At 55.6% G+C, this 13,763-nt stretch overlaps 2 protein-coding genes across 5 annotated transcripts; one reads left to right on the forward strand and one right to left on the reverse strand.

Annotated features, from left to right (window-relative positions):
* The first annotated feature begins 307 nt into the window (after nucleotides 1-307).
* Nucleotides 308-3,047, forward strand: WDR55 (WD repeat domain 55). Of its 2 annotated transcripts, XM_064671552.1 has the most exons (8): nucleotides 308-365; nucleotides 443-588; nucleotides 682-782; nucleotides 853-940; nucleotides 1,079-1,258; nucleotides 1,341-1,440; nucleotides 1,525-1,694; nucleotides 2,179-3,047. In XM_064671552.1, the coding sequence occupies exons 1-8, from the start codon at nucleotides 345-347 to the stop codon at nucleotides 2,501-2,503; spliced, it is 1,131 nt and encodes a 376-aa protein (XP_064527622.1). In that variant the 5' UTR covers nucleotides 308-344; the 3' UTR covers nucleotides 2,504-3,047. The 2 variants fall into 2 exon arrangements, with proteins under 2 accessions (XP_064527622.1, XP_064527621.1); XM_064671551.1 differs by lacking the exon at nucleotides 308-365 and having other exon boundaries at nucleotides 380-588.
* A 1,863-nt stretch (nucleotides 3,048-4,910) lies between these two features.
* Nucleotides 4,911-7,530, reverse strand: DND1 (DND microRNA-mediated repression inhibitor 1). 3 transcript variants are annotated; one of them, XM_064671557.1, is made up of 4 exons: nucleotides 7,345-7,530; nucleotides 6,752-7,213; nucleotides 5,758-6,156; nucleotides 4,911-5,496 (listed from the first exon to the last, which is right to left on the reverse strand). In XM_064671557.1, the coding sequence occupies exons 1-4, from the start codon at nucleotides 7,517-7,519 to the stop codon at nucleotides 5,480-5,482; spliced, it is 1,053 nt and encodes a 350-aa protein (XP_064527627.1). In that variant the 5' UTR covers nucleotides 7,520-7,530; the 3' UTR covers nucleotides 4,911-5,479. The 3 variants fall into 3 exon arrangements, with proteins under 3 accessions (XP_064527627.1, XP_064527626.1, XP_064527625.1); XM_064671556.1 differs by having other exon boundaries at nucleotides 4,911-5,499; XM_064671555.1 differs by having other exon boundaries at nucleotides 4,911-5,499; nucleotides 5,747-6,156.
* Nucleotides 7,531-13,763: the final 6,233 nt, after the last annotated feature.

Consider the following 13,763-nt stretch of genomic DNA (forward strand, 5'->3'; position numbering starts at 1 on the left):
AGGAACCAAAGTGCCCCTGGGACACAGCGAGAGGAGGCCCGTGGTGTGAACTGGAGAACCCGTGGGGCTGCCACTGGTGAACAGTGAAAAAAAGGAGGCAGAGGAGGCGAGACCTGGTGAAATGGGGCCACGAGAGCCCACGGGCTGGAACTCGCTGGGGGGTGCCGGCCACAGCCTGGGCTGGCGATACCCCGAGCTGGTGACACCCTGAACCGGTGACACTCCGCAGTCCCGCCGGGCCGGGGCCGGTCCACGCAGCGCCGGAGGAATGCAGGCGGTCCTACATAAACAAAGAGGCGGTGTTATTCAAAGGAGGGGCGTGGACATGCAAAACACAGGGTGCCATGGCGGCCGCCATGGAGGAGGTGAGCACGCGTGGGGCTGCGGGACCCCGATGCCCCCGAGCCCCACGGCCCCGGTCCCACGGCCCCGCTGTCCCCAGGACTCCTCGGAGGAGCCGGCGGCGCGGGAGCCGCGGCTGCGGGAAACCCCCGAGGACATTTGCTTCGAGGCCACGGCCAACGCCATCGCCCTGCACCCAGAGCGGCCGCTGCTCGCCGCTGGGGACGTGGATGGCGATGTGTACCTGTGAGTGGGGCCGGGGGCGTGGGGAGGGGTCCCGGCCCTGGGCACCGCTCGGCACCGCCCGCGGGTCCCGGCGAGCACTCCCCGTGCCCGCAGGTACTCGTACTCCTGCACCGAGGGGGAGAACCGGCAGCTCTGGTCCTCGGGGCATCACCTCAAGTCGTGCCGGGACGTGGCGTTCTCCCAGGACGGGCAGAGTGAGTGCGGGGCGCGTGGGGCGGCACCGGGGGGCACGGCGGGGCTGGGGGCACTGACGCGGCTCCCCAGAGCTTTTCACCGTGTCCAAGGACAAGTCCATCCACATCCTGACGGTGGAGGAGGGGCGGCTGGAAACGCGCTTCCCCAAAGCCCACGGGTAAGTCCGCACAGGCGGCTCATCCCGGACCCCTTCCCTTCCCTCCTGGAGGCGGGCAGGCAGAGCCCGGAGCGTTGTTCCCGGTGCCCCGGGAGCGGTTATCCCGCTGTGTGATCCATGACCGTGGGCTCTATGCAGCTCGGCCCTCAACTGTGTGCTGCCCATCGACCACCACGTCTTTGCCACGGGCGATGACGGCGGGGCGGTGAAGGTGTGGGACCTGCGCAGGGGCGATGCCATCCTGGAGGCCCGGCAGCAGGAGGAATACATCAGTGCCATGGCCGTGGATGGCAACGGGAAGATCCTGCTCACCGCCAGGTACCGGGGGTCGGGCTCCCCGTGTCCGCTGGAGGCAGCGCCCTGTGCCGTGTCCCCTGCTCACAGTGTGTCCCTTCCGCAGCGGGGATGGCACCCTGGGCGTGTACAACGTGAAGAGGCGGCGCTTTGACCTCCTCTCGGAGCCGCAGAACGGGGACCTGACGTCCGTGGTGCTGCTGAAGGTTGGCGCTGTCCCCTGACGCGGAGCAGGATCCCATGGATGCATGTCCATGCTCTGAGTTTCTTGTTCTGCCTCACATGCCCAGAGGGGGAGGAAAGTGGCGTGTGGCTCCAGTGAGGGCACCATTTACCTCTTCAACTGGGACGGGTTTGGGGCCGCCAGCGACCGCTTCGCGCTGAGGGCAGAGTCCATCGACTGCATGGTGCCCATCACGGACAGCATCGTGTGTGTGGGGTCCCTGGACGGAGTCATCAGGTCAGGGGGAGTGGAGAGACGGGGTGGGGTGGGATGGAGAGGGATGGGGAGGTGTGGGATGGGGAGGAATTGCGGAGAGGTGGGATGGAGATGGGGTGGGATGGGGAGGGAAGGGGGGAGGAATGGAGATGGGGTGAGGGGATTGCAATGGAGATGGGGTGGGACGGGGAGGGGGTGGGATGAGATGGAGAGGGATTGTGGGGGGTGGGATGGGATGGGGAGGAGTGGGGAGGAATTGGGGGTGGGATAGGTTGTGATGGGATGGGGATAGGATGGGAAGGGGGTGGGATGGGATGGGATGGAGAGAGATTGTGGGCAGTGGGATGGAGATGGGGAGGTGCAGGATGGGGATGGGGTGGGAGGGGATGGGGAGGCTGTATGACGGGCTCAGCCCTGCCCAGCACACAGGTCGCGGGGGGGGAGAGATGGGCCCGTGGTGCCCCATTTCCCCCCGCCCGGCCCTCACCTCGTCCCGCGGTGCCAGGGCCGTGAACGTGCTGCCGAACCGCGTGGTGGGGAGCGTGGGGCAGCACCTGGGCGAGCCCATCGAGCAGCTGGCCGTGGGGCCGGGCGGGACCCTCCTGGCCAGCAGCGCCCACGACCAGAAGGTGAAGTTCTGGGACGTGTCCGCGCTGCGCTCGCTCGTGGTCGACGACTATCGCCGCAAGAAGAAGCGGGGCGGGCCGCTGCGGGCCCTCAGCAGCAAGGCGGTGGGCAGCGGGGAGGATTTCTTCGCCGACCTGCGCGACGAGCCCGAGGAGGCGGCGGCGGGGGGAGGCGACAACGACAGTGACAGCGACAGTGACTGAATGGCCCCGCGCCGGGGGAGCCGCCCCCTCAGCGCTGCCGCCCCGCCCCTCCGCGTTGCGCGGCCAATCAGATCTGCGGTCTCCGGGAGTGCCCGCCCACAGGCGCGGCCAAGCGCGTACCGTACAGCGTTGGTGGGCGGGGCGCGGGCGTTCTGATTGGCTGCGAGGGCTGCCACTCAAGTTGGGCGGTGGGCGGTGTCTTAAAGGAGCAGAGGGGACGGGACGGGACGGGACGGGACAGGGACAGGGACAGGACAGGACAGGACAGGACAGGACAGGACAGGACAGGACAGGACAGGACAGGACAGGACAGGACAGGACAGGACAGGACAGGACAGGACAGGGGAATGTTGCCCCGCAGCGGGCAACATTCCCTGGTACAGATGCGGTTTTGGAGTTTAGAGGCCCCTGTGCAAGGAGCCCCGGGGATGGCCCCAGACTGGGGGGCAAGTTTAGGATGGGTGGCTGAGGGTCCCAAGAGAAGGGGGGTGTCCCTGACATAGGAGGGACCTGCTGGGGGTCCTTGGGAGGGGGGAACATGGCTGGGGTGAGAGGGACTGGGGAGGATGTGAGCCCTGGTGGAAGGGGTGGAGGGTCATGATGGGGGTCTCTGGTGGATGAGGGAGCTCTGAGATATGGGGGAGGGACAGGGCTGGGGGTTCCTGGTGGATGGGGAGGCCCTGAGATGGGGGGGGGATGTGGATGGGGGTCCCTGGTGGGAATGACTCGGGGGAGGGGGTCACAACAAAGTCCCTGGTGTGGGTAACCCAGGGATGGAGGACATGGCTGAGGGTCTGTAGTGGAGGGGGCTTAGGGGGGAAAGTGTCATGATTGAAGATCCCTGCTGGATGGGGCGGCTCCGAGATATGGGGGGATATGGCTGGGTACCCCTGGTGGGGATGCAGCTCGGGGGGGGTGGTGGTAATTCTGGGGTTTGCTGGTGTATTTGGGGCTCCTGGGATGGGGGGGGAGGGGGGGAAGGGTGAGGCAGGACAATTCTCACGAGTGAGGGGCTGACCTGGGGCCTTGGGGTGCCTGGGCTGGGCAAAACAGGTCCCTCCCTTTCCTGCCCTGCTGTCCCCGGCGGCAATTAGCCCTTGTTAACTAATTTAGACATTCTCTCTGTTACAAATAAACCCAGTGCCTTTCACTTCCCAGCGCCTTGTGCCCGTGGTGTTGCTCTGCCTCAGCAGGTGAGGGTCCTGCCCCAGGAGGGCCAGACAGACCTCCAGGGAGTACAAACAGGCACCTAAGGGTGCACCAGGAGGCTCTTGGAGGATCCTGGGGGTCTCCAAAAAAAAAGGAGGATGGAACTTGGGTGCTGCCAAAGGGACTTGGTAGGTCCATATGTGCATCACAATGTGCCGTGAGTGGGGAGGGTTGGGGGCAGAGGGACCAGGACCACCTCCAGAACTGGAATCTGACTGCAGCTGAGGCTGCACCTGCTGGGATGGGACTGGACAAGGCCAGAGGTGCTGCTGGAGCTGGGGGAGCTGTAGCTGAAAATCAGAAACGAAACTCGTTAATACCAATGGAGGAACAGGTGTTGCTTTACTGCCGCTCTGGAATATGGCCCTGGATGCACAGGGGATACAGGTACTACCCTATTAGCCAGGATATAAAATTATTCAGAAGAGTGTTACAATTTGTTACTTAAGGCGGCCACAGAGCCCCAGAAATCTGTTGGGCCTCTTGATTGATTCTCTCAACATTCCACTAAATGTTAGTTCTGTGGAACTGGCAACGTGGTGACCTGGAGGATCCGGGACCCCTGGGACAGACACAGACCCTCAAGAAAGGACAGAGAGTCCCCCCAGGATGGATATGGAACCCTCCAGGATGGACACTGGACCCCTCAGGACACACAGATGACACCTTGGGATAGCTCTGGGACCCCACCCTGGGACACAGACCCCTGCTGTCCCTCCTGGGCTGCGGAGAAGCAGCACAGCACCATCGTGTCCTGGGTCTCCCACCACCCTCATGCCCCATTCAGGATTCATCTGCCTGGAGCTGGGCTGGGAATGCAGGAAAGGCTTCAAGGACGGGTCTGGCCCCACCATCACTGCACATATCCTGCAGTGAGTGGGGCCTTGGAGGGATTCAGGGGGGAGCCAGGACCCCCAGCAGCCACCTGTCCCATCCCACTCAGGGGAGTGGTGGAATTCAGCCTGGAGACCCCTGGCCTCACTGTCTGTGTGCCAGGACTGCACCAGTACGGGGGACCCCTCCCAAAGTGGGGGTGTGAGGGGACCCTGTCTGGTTTGATGAGCAGCCCACCAGGCTGTGGAGGCTCCAAATCCCACCCTGTCCTTTTCCCTGTCCTTGCTGCTGTGGGGGGAGAGCACCAAGGTACACTGGACAGGCAGGGAGGCGAGGATGCGGGAGGGAAAGATGATGTGACACAGCTGGTACAGAATTCTTTAATCCCAAATGAACAACATGTGGCTGGACCTCCCAGTCCTGAGGAATCATTCATGGACAGCCGGGAATGACCACGGCTGCTTCCTGGACATGGTGCAACAGCAAACAGCCCACAGGCACTCCCTTGGACAGCAGCTCCTCCAGCCCACAGAATATCCGTGGGCACCAGGATGGTCCCTCTGTGTGGCCCTGTCCTCACCTCGTCCACACGTCCACCGTGCTGGCATCCAACACTGGCAGCCTTTCCAAGCAGCTGCTGCTCCTCCAGGACATGCACTGGGCTCCTCCACCTCAGCATAAACCAATGTAAAACAAGACAAACCGGGCAGAAAAACCATCATGCCCAAAACAGTGCAAAAGCTGGCTGGGGACAGGGCGGCTGCTGGGGACCAGGACAGCAGCCCTGATCCTCCAGAGCCAGCTCCGAAACCAATGCAAACAAACCCAAAGAAAAGCTGGAACAGGGCCGAGGCCCCGGCAGGGCTCGGACACACTGGCAGCACTGCAGCACCGGTGACTCAGGCTCAGTTGTGGCTCTGGCAGAGCAGCTCCCTATGCCAGCTGGGACTCTGCTGTGGGGAGGGGAGCGTCAGGCTCTGCTCTCACCCCAAACCCTCCTCTTGCACCCTCTGCTTCCAACCAGGAATCCCACCCGGAGCTCAGAGCCAGCAGGGGCCCGTCTAGCAGGGGGTGGGCAGTGTTTCAGCCCTGCCTGCCAGGCTGAGTCCTCCCCCCAGACACACACTCCACACTTCCAGGAGACACTCCGGGACTTTGGGAAAGGTGGGGGGTTGGCACAGACACCACAGGAGGACTCACCAAAGGCTCACCTAAGACACGGAGCATGTGCAGCGCCACTGCAGCCTTGGCCTCCTCGTGCCTGCTCTGGCCCTGCCCATCCTGCCGGACCCACGTGAACCCACTGAAGGGCATGGGGTACCCCGGGATCTGCACCTGGTACCAGAACTGCAGCCACCCGTTGGGGTTCACCCGGATGCACTTAGTGAGGAACAGGGGCATCCCCAGGCATTGCCTCCTGCGCAGGGTGTTCAGGTGGTCCAACATGTTCTGCACCGCTGGAGGCAGGGCCAGTGGCTTGGCTGCTACCAGGCTCTTGTTCTCCTGCACCTGGCTGGCTGGTGCCCTCTCTTCCCACAGCTGCAGCTTCTGCTTCAGGTCAGGGTGCAGCCACTCCACCCTCATCCCCGATCCCCTGAGCCTCAGGTTCCCTGCAAGAGACAGGACATGCTCACCTGCCCTCCAGCATCACCCCATCCCACCCCTCAGCATCTGCTGCAGTGATCCCCAGGATTTTAGGGGCAGCCTGGCTTTAGGGACAAGGTGCAAGATGCCAAAGTCAAATGCTTCTCAGCTGGGGCACAAACGGGTACAAAACAGGACTCTGGAGGTCTAAGGTCCCAGTTGAATGTCTGGGAAGGGTGTCCCAGTGCAATCATGGGATGGAGCTCTGAGGGGGTTGGGCAGCTCCATCAGGAGGGTTTAAGGGATACTGAGGGATAGGGTAGCTCCATTGGGAGGGTTTAATAACTTGGTCAACACTCTGGATACCCTGGAATGGCACTGGTGATGTTCCCGCTCTGAGCAGGCAACTTTTTGAAGACCTCCAGCAGCCTCTTCATCCCACCACCACTAGGACTTGTAGATATAAGGGATCAACCACACCAAGAGCAGCTGGTATCCCACAAGACACAAGGGGTGTCTCAAGGCTGAAGTTACCTTGCAGCCAAGCCTGGAGGTGGGATCAACCCTTCCTTAGGGACACCAGGAAGCCCAGCCCCAGCTGCATCCCACGGCACCACTCACCTTCCATCAGGGCTTTCTTGGCCAGGGCAGCAGCCTGGTGCGAGCTGTACTTGAGCACAGCGAGCTTGGCCTGTCTCTGGCAGGGGCTGGCGTGCAGGGTGACGCTGAGGATGCCCTGGGTGGCCCTCTGCAGCGTGGCCTCCAGCTCCTGCTGGCTCACCGAGGCGGCCAGGCCGTCCACACTCAGCTCCCGCTTCTGCGTGCTCCAGCACACCACGATGGTGCAGCCCTGGCGCACCGGGTAGTGGTTGAGGGCGGCGATGGCGTCCCTGGCGCCGCGGGGGCTGCTGTACTTGGCGTAGGCGAAGCCCCGGTTGAGGCCGCTGAAGGTCATCATGAGGCGGAACTCGTAGAGCTTCCCCACGCTCTGGAAGAGCGGGATCAGGACGTCCTCGTACAAGTCCTGTGGCAGCTTCCCGATGTACACCTCGGTGCCGGCGGGCGGCGGGTCACCCACCCAGCCTGCGGGCACACAGCCGGGGGGGCCCGTGGGGAGAGCTGCCGTGCCCACGGGGCACCAGGGCACTGAGCTGCCCCCCTCACGTACCTGGGGGTGGCCCCCTCACGTACCTGGGGGAGGCCCCCTCACGTACCTGGGGGTGGCCCTCCGTAGCGCCGCTGCCCGTTGATCTGCACCAGCTCGATGCCGGTCTCCTTCTTCCAGGCGAGCAGGGACGTCTTTCTGTCCTGGTTGATGCTGTTGGTCCACTTCTGAGGAGGGAGATGATTGTCAGAGCGAAATGTTTCCAGCCTCCCAGCTGGGAGCATCCCAACCCCAGGAGGGAGGGAACAGCCAACCCGGTGCCAGCCAATGCATGGTGGAGAAAATGAACCCCTCTGCTCTCAGGAAACTGGTGAGAGCAACACGGCCATTGCAACACAGCAACACGGCCCTGCCCCCTGTCCCAGCCTGCTCCACATGACTCAGTCCAGCAACTTCGTTAGACCCCAAGGTCACCAACAGTCCCCTACAGCCCTGCAAGGGCTTGGGAAGCCACACAGGCAGCAGCTGGTGCTGCAAGAGGGAGCTGGAGCACAGAGCCAAGGTAACCCACTGCACCATAGCAGATTTAAACTGAAAGAGAGTAGGTTACATTGGATATTGGGAAGAAATTCTTCCCTGTGAGGGTGATGAGGTCCTGGCACAGGTTTCCCAGAGAAGCTGTGGCTGCCCCATCCCTGGAAGTGTCCAAGGCCAGGTTGGACGGGGCTTGGAGCAAGCTGGGCTAGTGGAAGGTGTCCCTGCCCATGGCAGGGGGGTGGAATGAGCTGAGCTTTAAGGTCCCTTCCAACCCAAAGCATTCCATGATTCTGGAATCCAGAATCCAGACTGGGGCCCCAGAAAGCCAACTCTCTTCTCCCAGCATCCCCTCAGGCTTCTGAGAACATTAAGGAGAGTCTAGAGACACCACGCTAGGACACACTATGACCTGAGAAATGTTCATTAGGCCTTGGCCTGGACAAACAGCACCTGGGATAAGCTCCTTTTGAGCTTATCAGAAACACTGTGTGTTCCCAGGAACTGGTGCTGTCTAACAAACAGCCTTGGAAACTTGGAAACATATTTTTCTTGCCCGAATAACAATTGAAATGGAATAATATTTTTGTTATCAAACTTTCAAAGAAGGATAGTGACCTGAATTGGGGCCAGGATGGAAAATTCCTATGACTAAAGCCCACTGTCTGTTGGCCCTATAAACAGTGGTCCAAAGTGAGACCCTTTGAGCTGTCCTGGACTACAGGGGTCTACTTTAAACCTTATGACTCAACAGCAGGATCCTCCATATTCCTTTTTATCCTTACCCTTTTCTATCATTTTCTCCCTACTCCCAGTCTCCACACAGATAGTTTTTGGGGTTATTTTGGTTTGGATTGATCAATTTTGAATTTTTGCTTGCTTTTTCTCGGTGTCCTTTAACCACCTGGTAAGTAGTAGAGTGAATGTTGCCAACAAACTTTGTCATGCTGTTTTATATTAAATTTAGATTATATTAAGCCTGTTTTTTGCCAAAACTTTTGCTGGTGATTCTTTAAGCACTCTTAAAACACTCATTCACAACAAATAGTCAGCAGGATGGCAAGTGATGTCACTGACCACTTAAAAAAGCATGGAATAAGTTCAAATCCTAAATTCTCTGATGAATTACAATGCCTATGGGAACTTTAGGATATTGGAGTACCTGGATTTTCTATCATTGCTCACCCACTGTACTCACTGTTACAAAAGGGAAAATGGTGGAACTCAGAACATGAGGAGAACATGAGTCAAGACCCTAATACTGGAATTAAAAACCATCTCAATCACTGGGACCAGTGCACCCCAAAATCTCATTATAGCAGAAGGGGGGTTTGCAGAGCGTGGGACCTCCTGTGACCTGTTTTAAACTGGGCCCGAGGGACCAAAGAGACCTTTACTATTTAGTTTCCCTGCATTTGAAGTGACAGAATAGAGATATTCTGATGGAAAAAGAGACCTTCTTCTCTAGTCCAAGCAGCAGAACAAGCTTAGAAAAATACACCAGGAACAGCCTGTACAAAACAGAGGATAATTTAATTGGCTGGAATATATTTTAAAGGGCTCTGCTCCCCCAGAAGAGTTGCACAAAGCTCTACAGTCAGGAAATGAATTCCTACCTAAAGGCAGTTGCAGAAGGAATGGAATTAACAGAAGGACCTACTAAAGTTTCTAAATTACAAATGACTATAAATGCACATCCATTGGCATTACAGCAACCTGTTAAACCTTCACCAATTTTAGGTGCACCTCCCCTGGCTGAGGGGATGCCAACAGAAGATATGTGGTTCACTGATGCCTCAGCAAAAAGGGTAAATGGTAAATGAAAATACAAGGCTGTTGCATTAAACATCAACACAAACAAACAGCAGAAGAAGGCGAAGGGATGAGTAGGAGGGTTAAGAGCAGTTTTTCTAACAGCTCAGAACGGAGCAAAAATTATCTCTGTGGGCTCCTGTGCTGTTTGGGCTGGAGCCACACAGTGGCTTTGCCAGTGGGAATCCCTGAATTGGGAATTAAACAGATCTCCCATTTGGAGATCTCAAGACTGGCAATTATTATTGAATATAGCCAGGAAAATACTGGTCAAGATAGGATGGGTTAAATCCCATGCCAAGGATAACAAACCAGCCATAAACTGGAATCAAAAGATTGGTGGATTAACTAAAATCAGGGACATAAAGACAGAAGACTCCCTAAATCAGAAATGGTATCAATTGGGAGAATGGTTACATCAGAAATGTGGTCATGCTGATGAAGAAGCCATTTATTTTGCTGCACAGAGCAAAGGGTGGCCCCTAAACAGGAAAACTTGTGACACTGTTCTCACAGAATGTCCTCAGTGTAGATTAGAATTATAATTAGATCACCCTGCTAAAGCATCACCCCTATATGTCAGGAAAAGAAAAGCTTTATGATCTCCATGGCAAATGGATTCCATGGGGCCGCTCAGGCCCTCTGCAGGACACAATCCACCCTCCCTCTGCAGGACACAATCCACCCTCCCGGGGGAGAAGGGGTCTCTGGCCTGCTCAGGATACCCAAAGGCCAGGATGGAAAGACAGTGGCTGAGGTCTCCTGATTCCATCCCAAGTGATAGTGGCTCTAATTTGTCATGTAAAGAGGTTCGTGAATGGGCCATGTGCGGATGAATTCAGTGGAAGAAATTCAGTGGAATTGTCCCCATGCAAATGGAATCAGAGAAAGGGATCACAAAGGGAGTTTAACAAAGCATTAAACTACAGGGACTGAGGACTGATGTTAAACTGGGACACTACAGGGACTGATCGTTAAACTACAGGGGCTGAGTGGGATGTTGGACTCCCCAGAGCACTTCAGCGACTAAATAATCGGTGTGGAGTCACATGGAGCCCCGTGAGCCGAGCTGTCTTTCCAAAACCTGCATCAGGTGCTCCTCCTTCCATTAAAAGGGAACATCGGACAGCATTGCAACCAGTGCAATCTGTTGTGGTAAAATTACCCCAAATTGGAACGGTGCCTCTGACTTTGACTAAACCTTGTGGCCCACTTGCTTGGGAAACTCCTGACAGCAGCGGTACAAAACACAGGATTAGTGCGTGGTGGATTTTCCCTTCTTTTTAATGGGGTAACCGGTCCGGGCTAGTCCCACCCTGACTTGTATTATTTTACTTTTTAGGAGCTCCACCTAATAGCATGAATTTGGCAGAGGGAAATATAACTATAATACGTGAAACACAACCTCCAACCAAAGAAAGGGAATTTACTTACTCAGTCTGCAATTAGTGGAGGGTAAGTGGTCTAATATTATATTTGCACAACAAAAACTAGCATACACGTCACAATGCTCCTCCCAGGCTCCTGAAATATATCAGCCAGCAGCAAGTGCTGTTTAGTCCTTCATAGTCCCTCAAACGAGTGGAATTATGAATGCAGGGTAATATCGCAATTAAACTTCCTGCTCACCACTCCTGTCTACATCCTACACTGTCATGGATGGTCCCCTCACCTCCCCAAAACCATCAAGGACAGATGTGGCTGGTATTAAACAGCAGGGATGCTGAAGTCCCAGCAACCAAAATAAACTCGGTAACAAGTGATTTCTTACAAGCTTTAGGAACTAACCGATGGATAGATATAGATATATATCTATAGATATAGAATGGGAAGGGAGATATAGATATAGAATAGAATGGGAATAGATAGAATATAGATATAGAATGGGAAAGGAGTTCCTGCAAGAGGTACAGCAACACCACCGAACGTCATAACATAATCATCAGCCCAGTCATTAGACCGCAGATAAAAATGTCCCAAAAAGATACTCCGGATGGAAAGGGTCGCTCGCTAACGGTGAATGCCAAGAGGTCGGCTGCGTGGGGTCGCAGGGAGAGGCAGGACCCGGCTCTCCCCCTCAGCACTCGGTGATAACGGGGCTGTCGGGCACCCCGCCGGCTCCGGCTCACCCCGGGGGAAGGTGTGGGATATGATGACTCCAGGAGCGGGACTGGAGCCCATTCCCTCTGAGCTCCCAGCTGGGACTCGGGGGCTCCAGTCCCCGCGGGAAGGGTCACCCCAGGGTGAGCTGTGCCCGCACCGCGCTCCCCCCGCCCGCCGCAGTCCCGGCCGCCCCGACGGCGCTCACCTCCCTCTCCATCGCCGCCGCTTGTCTGTTCCTCCCGCCCTCTCCCTACACCTGCCCTGTGATCTGAGAGGGCACAGCACCGCCCTCCCGCGCCGCTCCACCCCGGGCGGGCCTGGGGGGCTTGCTTTCCCTCTGCCTCCTTCCCCTCTTGCTCTTGCTTTCCCTGCCTTTCCCTCCTTTGTCATGCCTGTCTTTTCTACTTGTACTCAAGGCAAGGCAAGGCGGGGGCCAAAGGGGAAGGCAAGGAGTTCCTGCAAGAGGTCCAGCAGTACCACCGAACGTCATAACAGGATCATCAGCCCAGTCATTAGACCCCAGATAAAAATGTCCCAAAAAGATACTCCGGGTTTGAAACTATTCGCATTGACAGCTGGAAGGCTTCTTGCTGCTTCTTCCAGTACCTACTAAGAGAGACTAATTTTGGCGGGTCAAACTTTCCCGATGCGCAGGAGAGTGCATTGCTCTAAATCTCTGCTGCATATTAAAACGAGGGTTAAGAGCACGGGTGTGTGTGAGAGACATGGAACTGTTAAGGCTGATGACGGCAAACTCCAAACAAATTGGCCGGTAGTGGGGTCGAGGGTGAGAGCTGGGACAGTTTTATCGTGCTGATGATCTCTTCACCTCCCCAGGAGCGCTGCATTCACACAGGACAGTCGTATTTGCAGTAGGGCCGTTATCATCCCCTTTGATGGGCCATGAGTGCTGCCAGTGAGGCGCAGTACAAAACTCCCCTCCCCTCCTCCTAAACCCAAACGTAAATTAACGAGCTAAGCTTTGCGTTTCGTGGGCTTTCTCCCGTCTCCGGTGCATCAGGACTGTGACCATCACTGTGACGCACAGACATCGAAACTACGATCAAGTGTCCTCACTGGGTACACGTGCGGTGAGATCCTTCTACTCTTCCCCTCCCTCTTTCTTTTCCTTATACATGTTCTTAAGCGTTATTTTTATATGTTTATATTGCTGCATTACTATAGCTAATAACCGAAGTGGCTACATACCTGCTTTCCACTGCAACCAAACTGTTCTAAAATAAACCCTACAAATTTATATATATTATAAATTTATATTTTTATAAAGATTGGTCGTTCAGTGCTGTTTCACTCTAATCCGACCCAAGGGATCTATTAACAAGAACCTGGGTTACCCTCATCTTCAGGGACAGTGTTATTTATTTCTAGCAGAGGAATTCAGCCCCACTGTCCAGGACCTCAAAGAACAATTCCAAACCCTTCACAACACTGTCACTTGCTGGGCTATACTGAATTATTCCATATTGCCCCTTATACAGGCTCTGCATCTTCTCTGACATTCCACAATCCGAAATACACAATCCAAAGCAGCTTTTGTGTTTCCTTGCTGAGCTCCTGCAAGTAACAGATCAGCTCTCAAAGCTCTTGCAATGAGGAGAGATCAACAAACAGCCTGTAGGATTCACTTTGGAAGGAGGCAAAAGGATGGTGCAGATCAATGTGATCCTAAAAGTCTTCAGACTGCTTTATTATTCCTGCTTTTCTTCATAGAAAAACATGAAGAAGCAGTACCATGGGATCTTCGAGGTCCAGACAATGAACAATATCTCACAGAACTATGGGAAGAGGAAAAAAATTAATACTATAAACCTTGAAGTACAGACACACACAAAAAAAATAATACCAATGAAATGTAAATTGAATACAAAATTATAATTATAATAATAATTTAAAAAGAAAAGTTTAAAAGTTTTGTCCTTTTTCCCTAGGGAGAAAACAATAGGTTGTCCAGCCAGTCTGCCTCGAGTTGTCCTTTATATTTCTAAAGGTAAGATGTTTAGCTACACCACCATCTTGGTAAAAATCCAAGAAAAAGTGGAAGGGGAAATTAATGATTCA

The sequence above is a fragment of the Pseudopipra pipra genome, chromosome 15, assembly GCF_036250125.1.
Source record: "Pseudopipra pipra isolate bDixPip1 chromosome 15, bDixPip1.hap1, whole genome shotgun sequence".
NCBI lineage: Eukaryota > Metazoa > Chordata > Aves > Passeriformes > Pipridae > Pseudopipra > Pseudopipra pipra.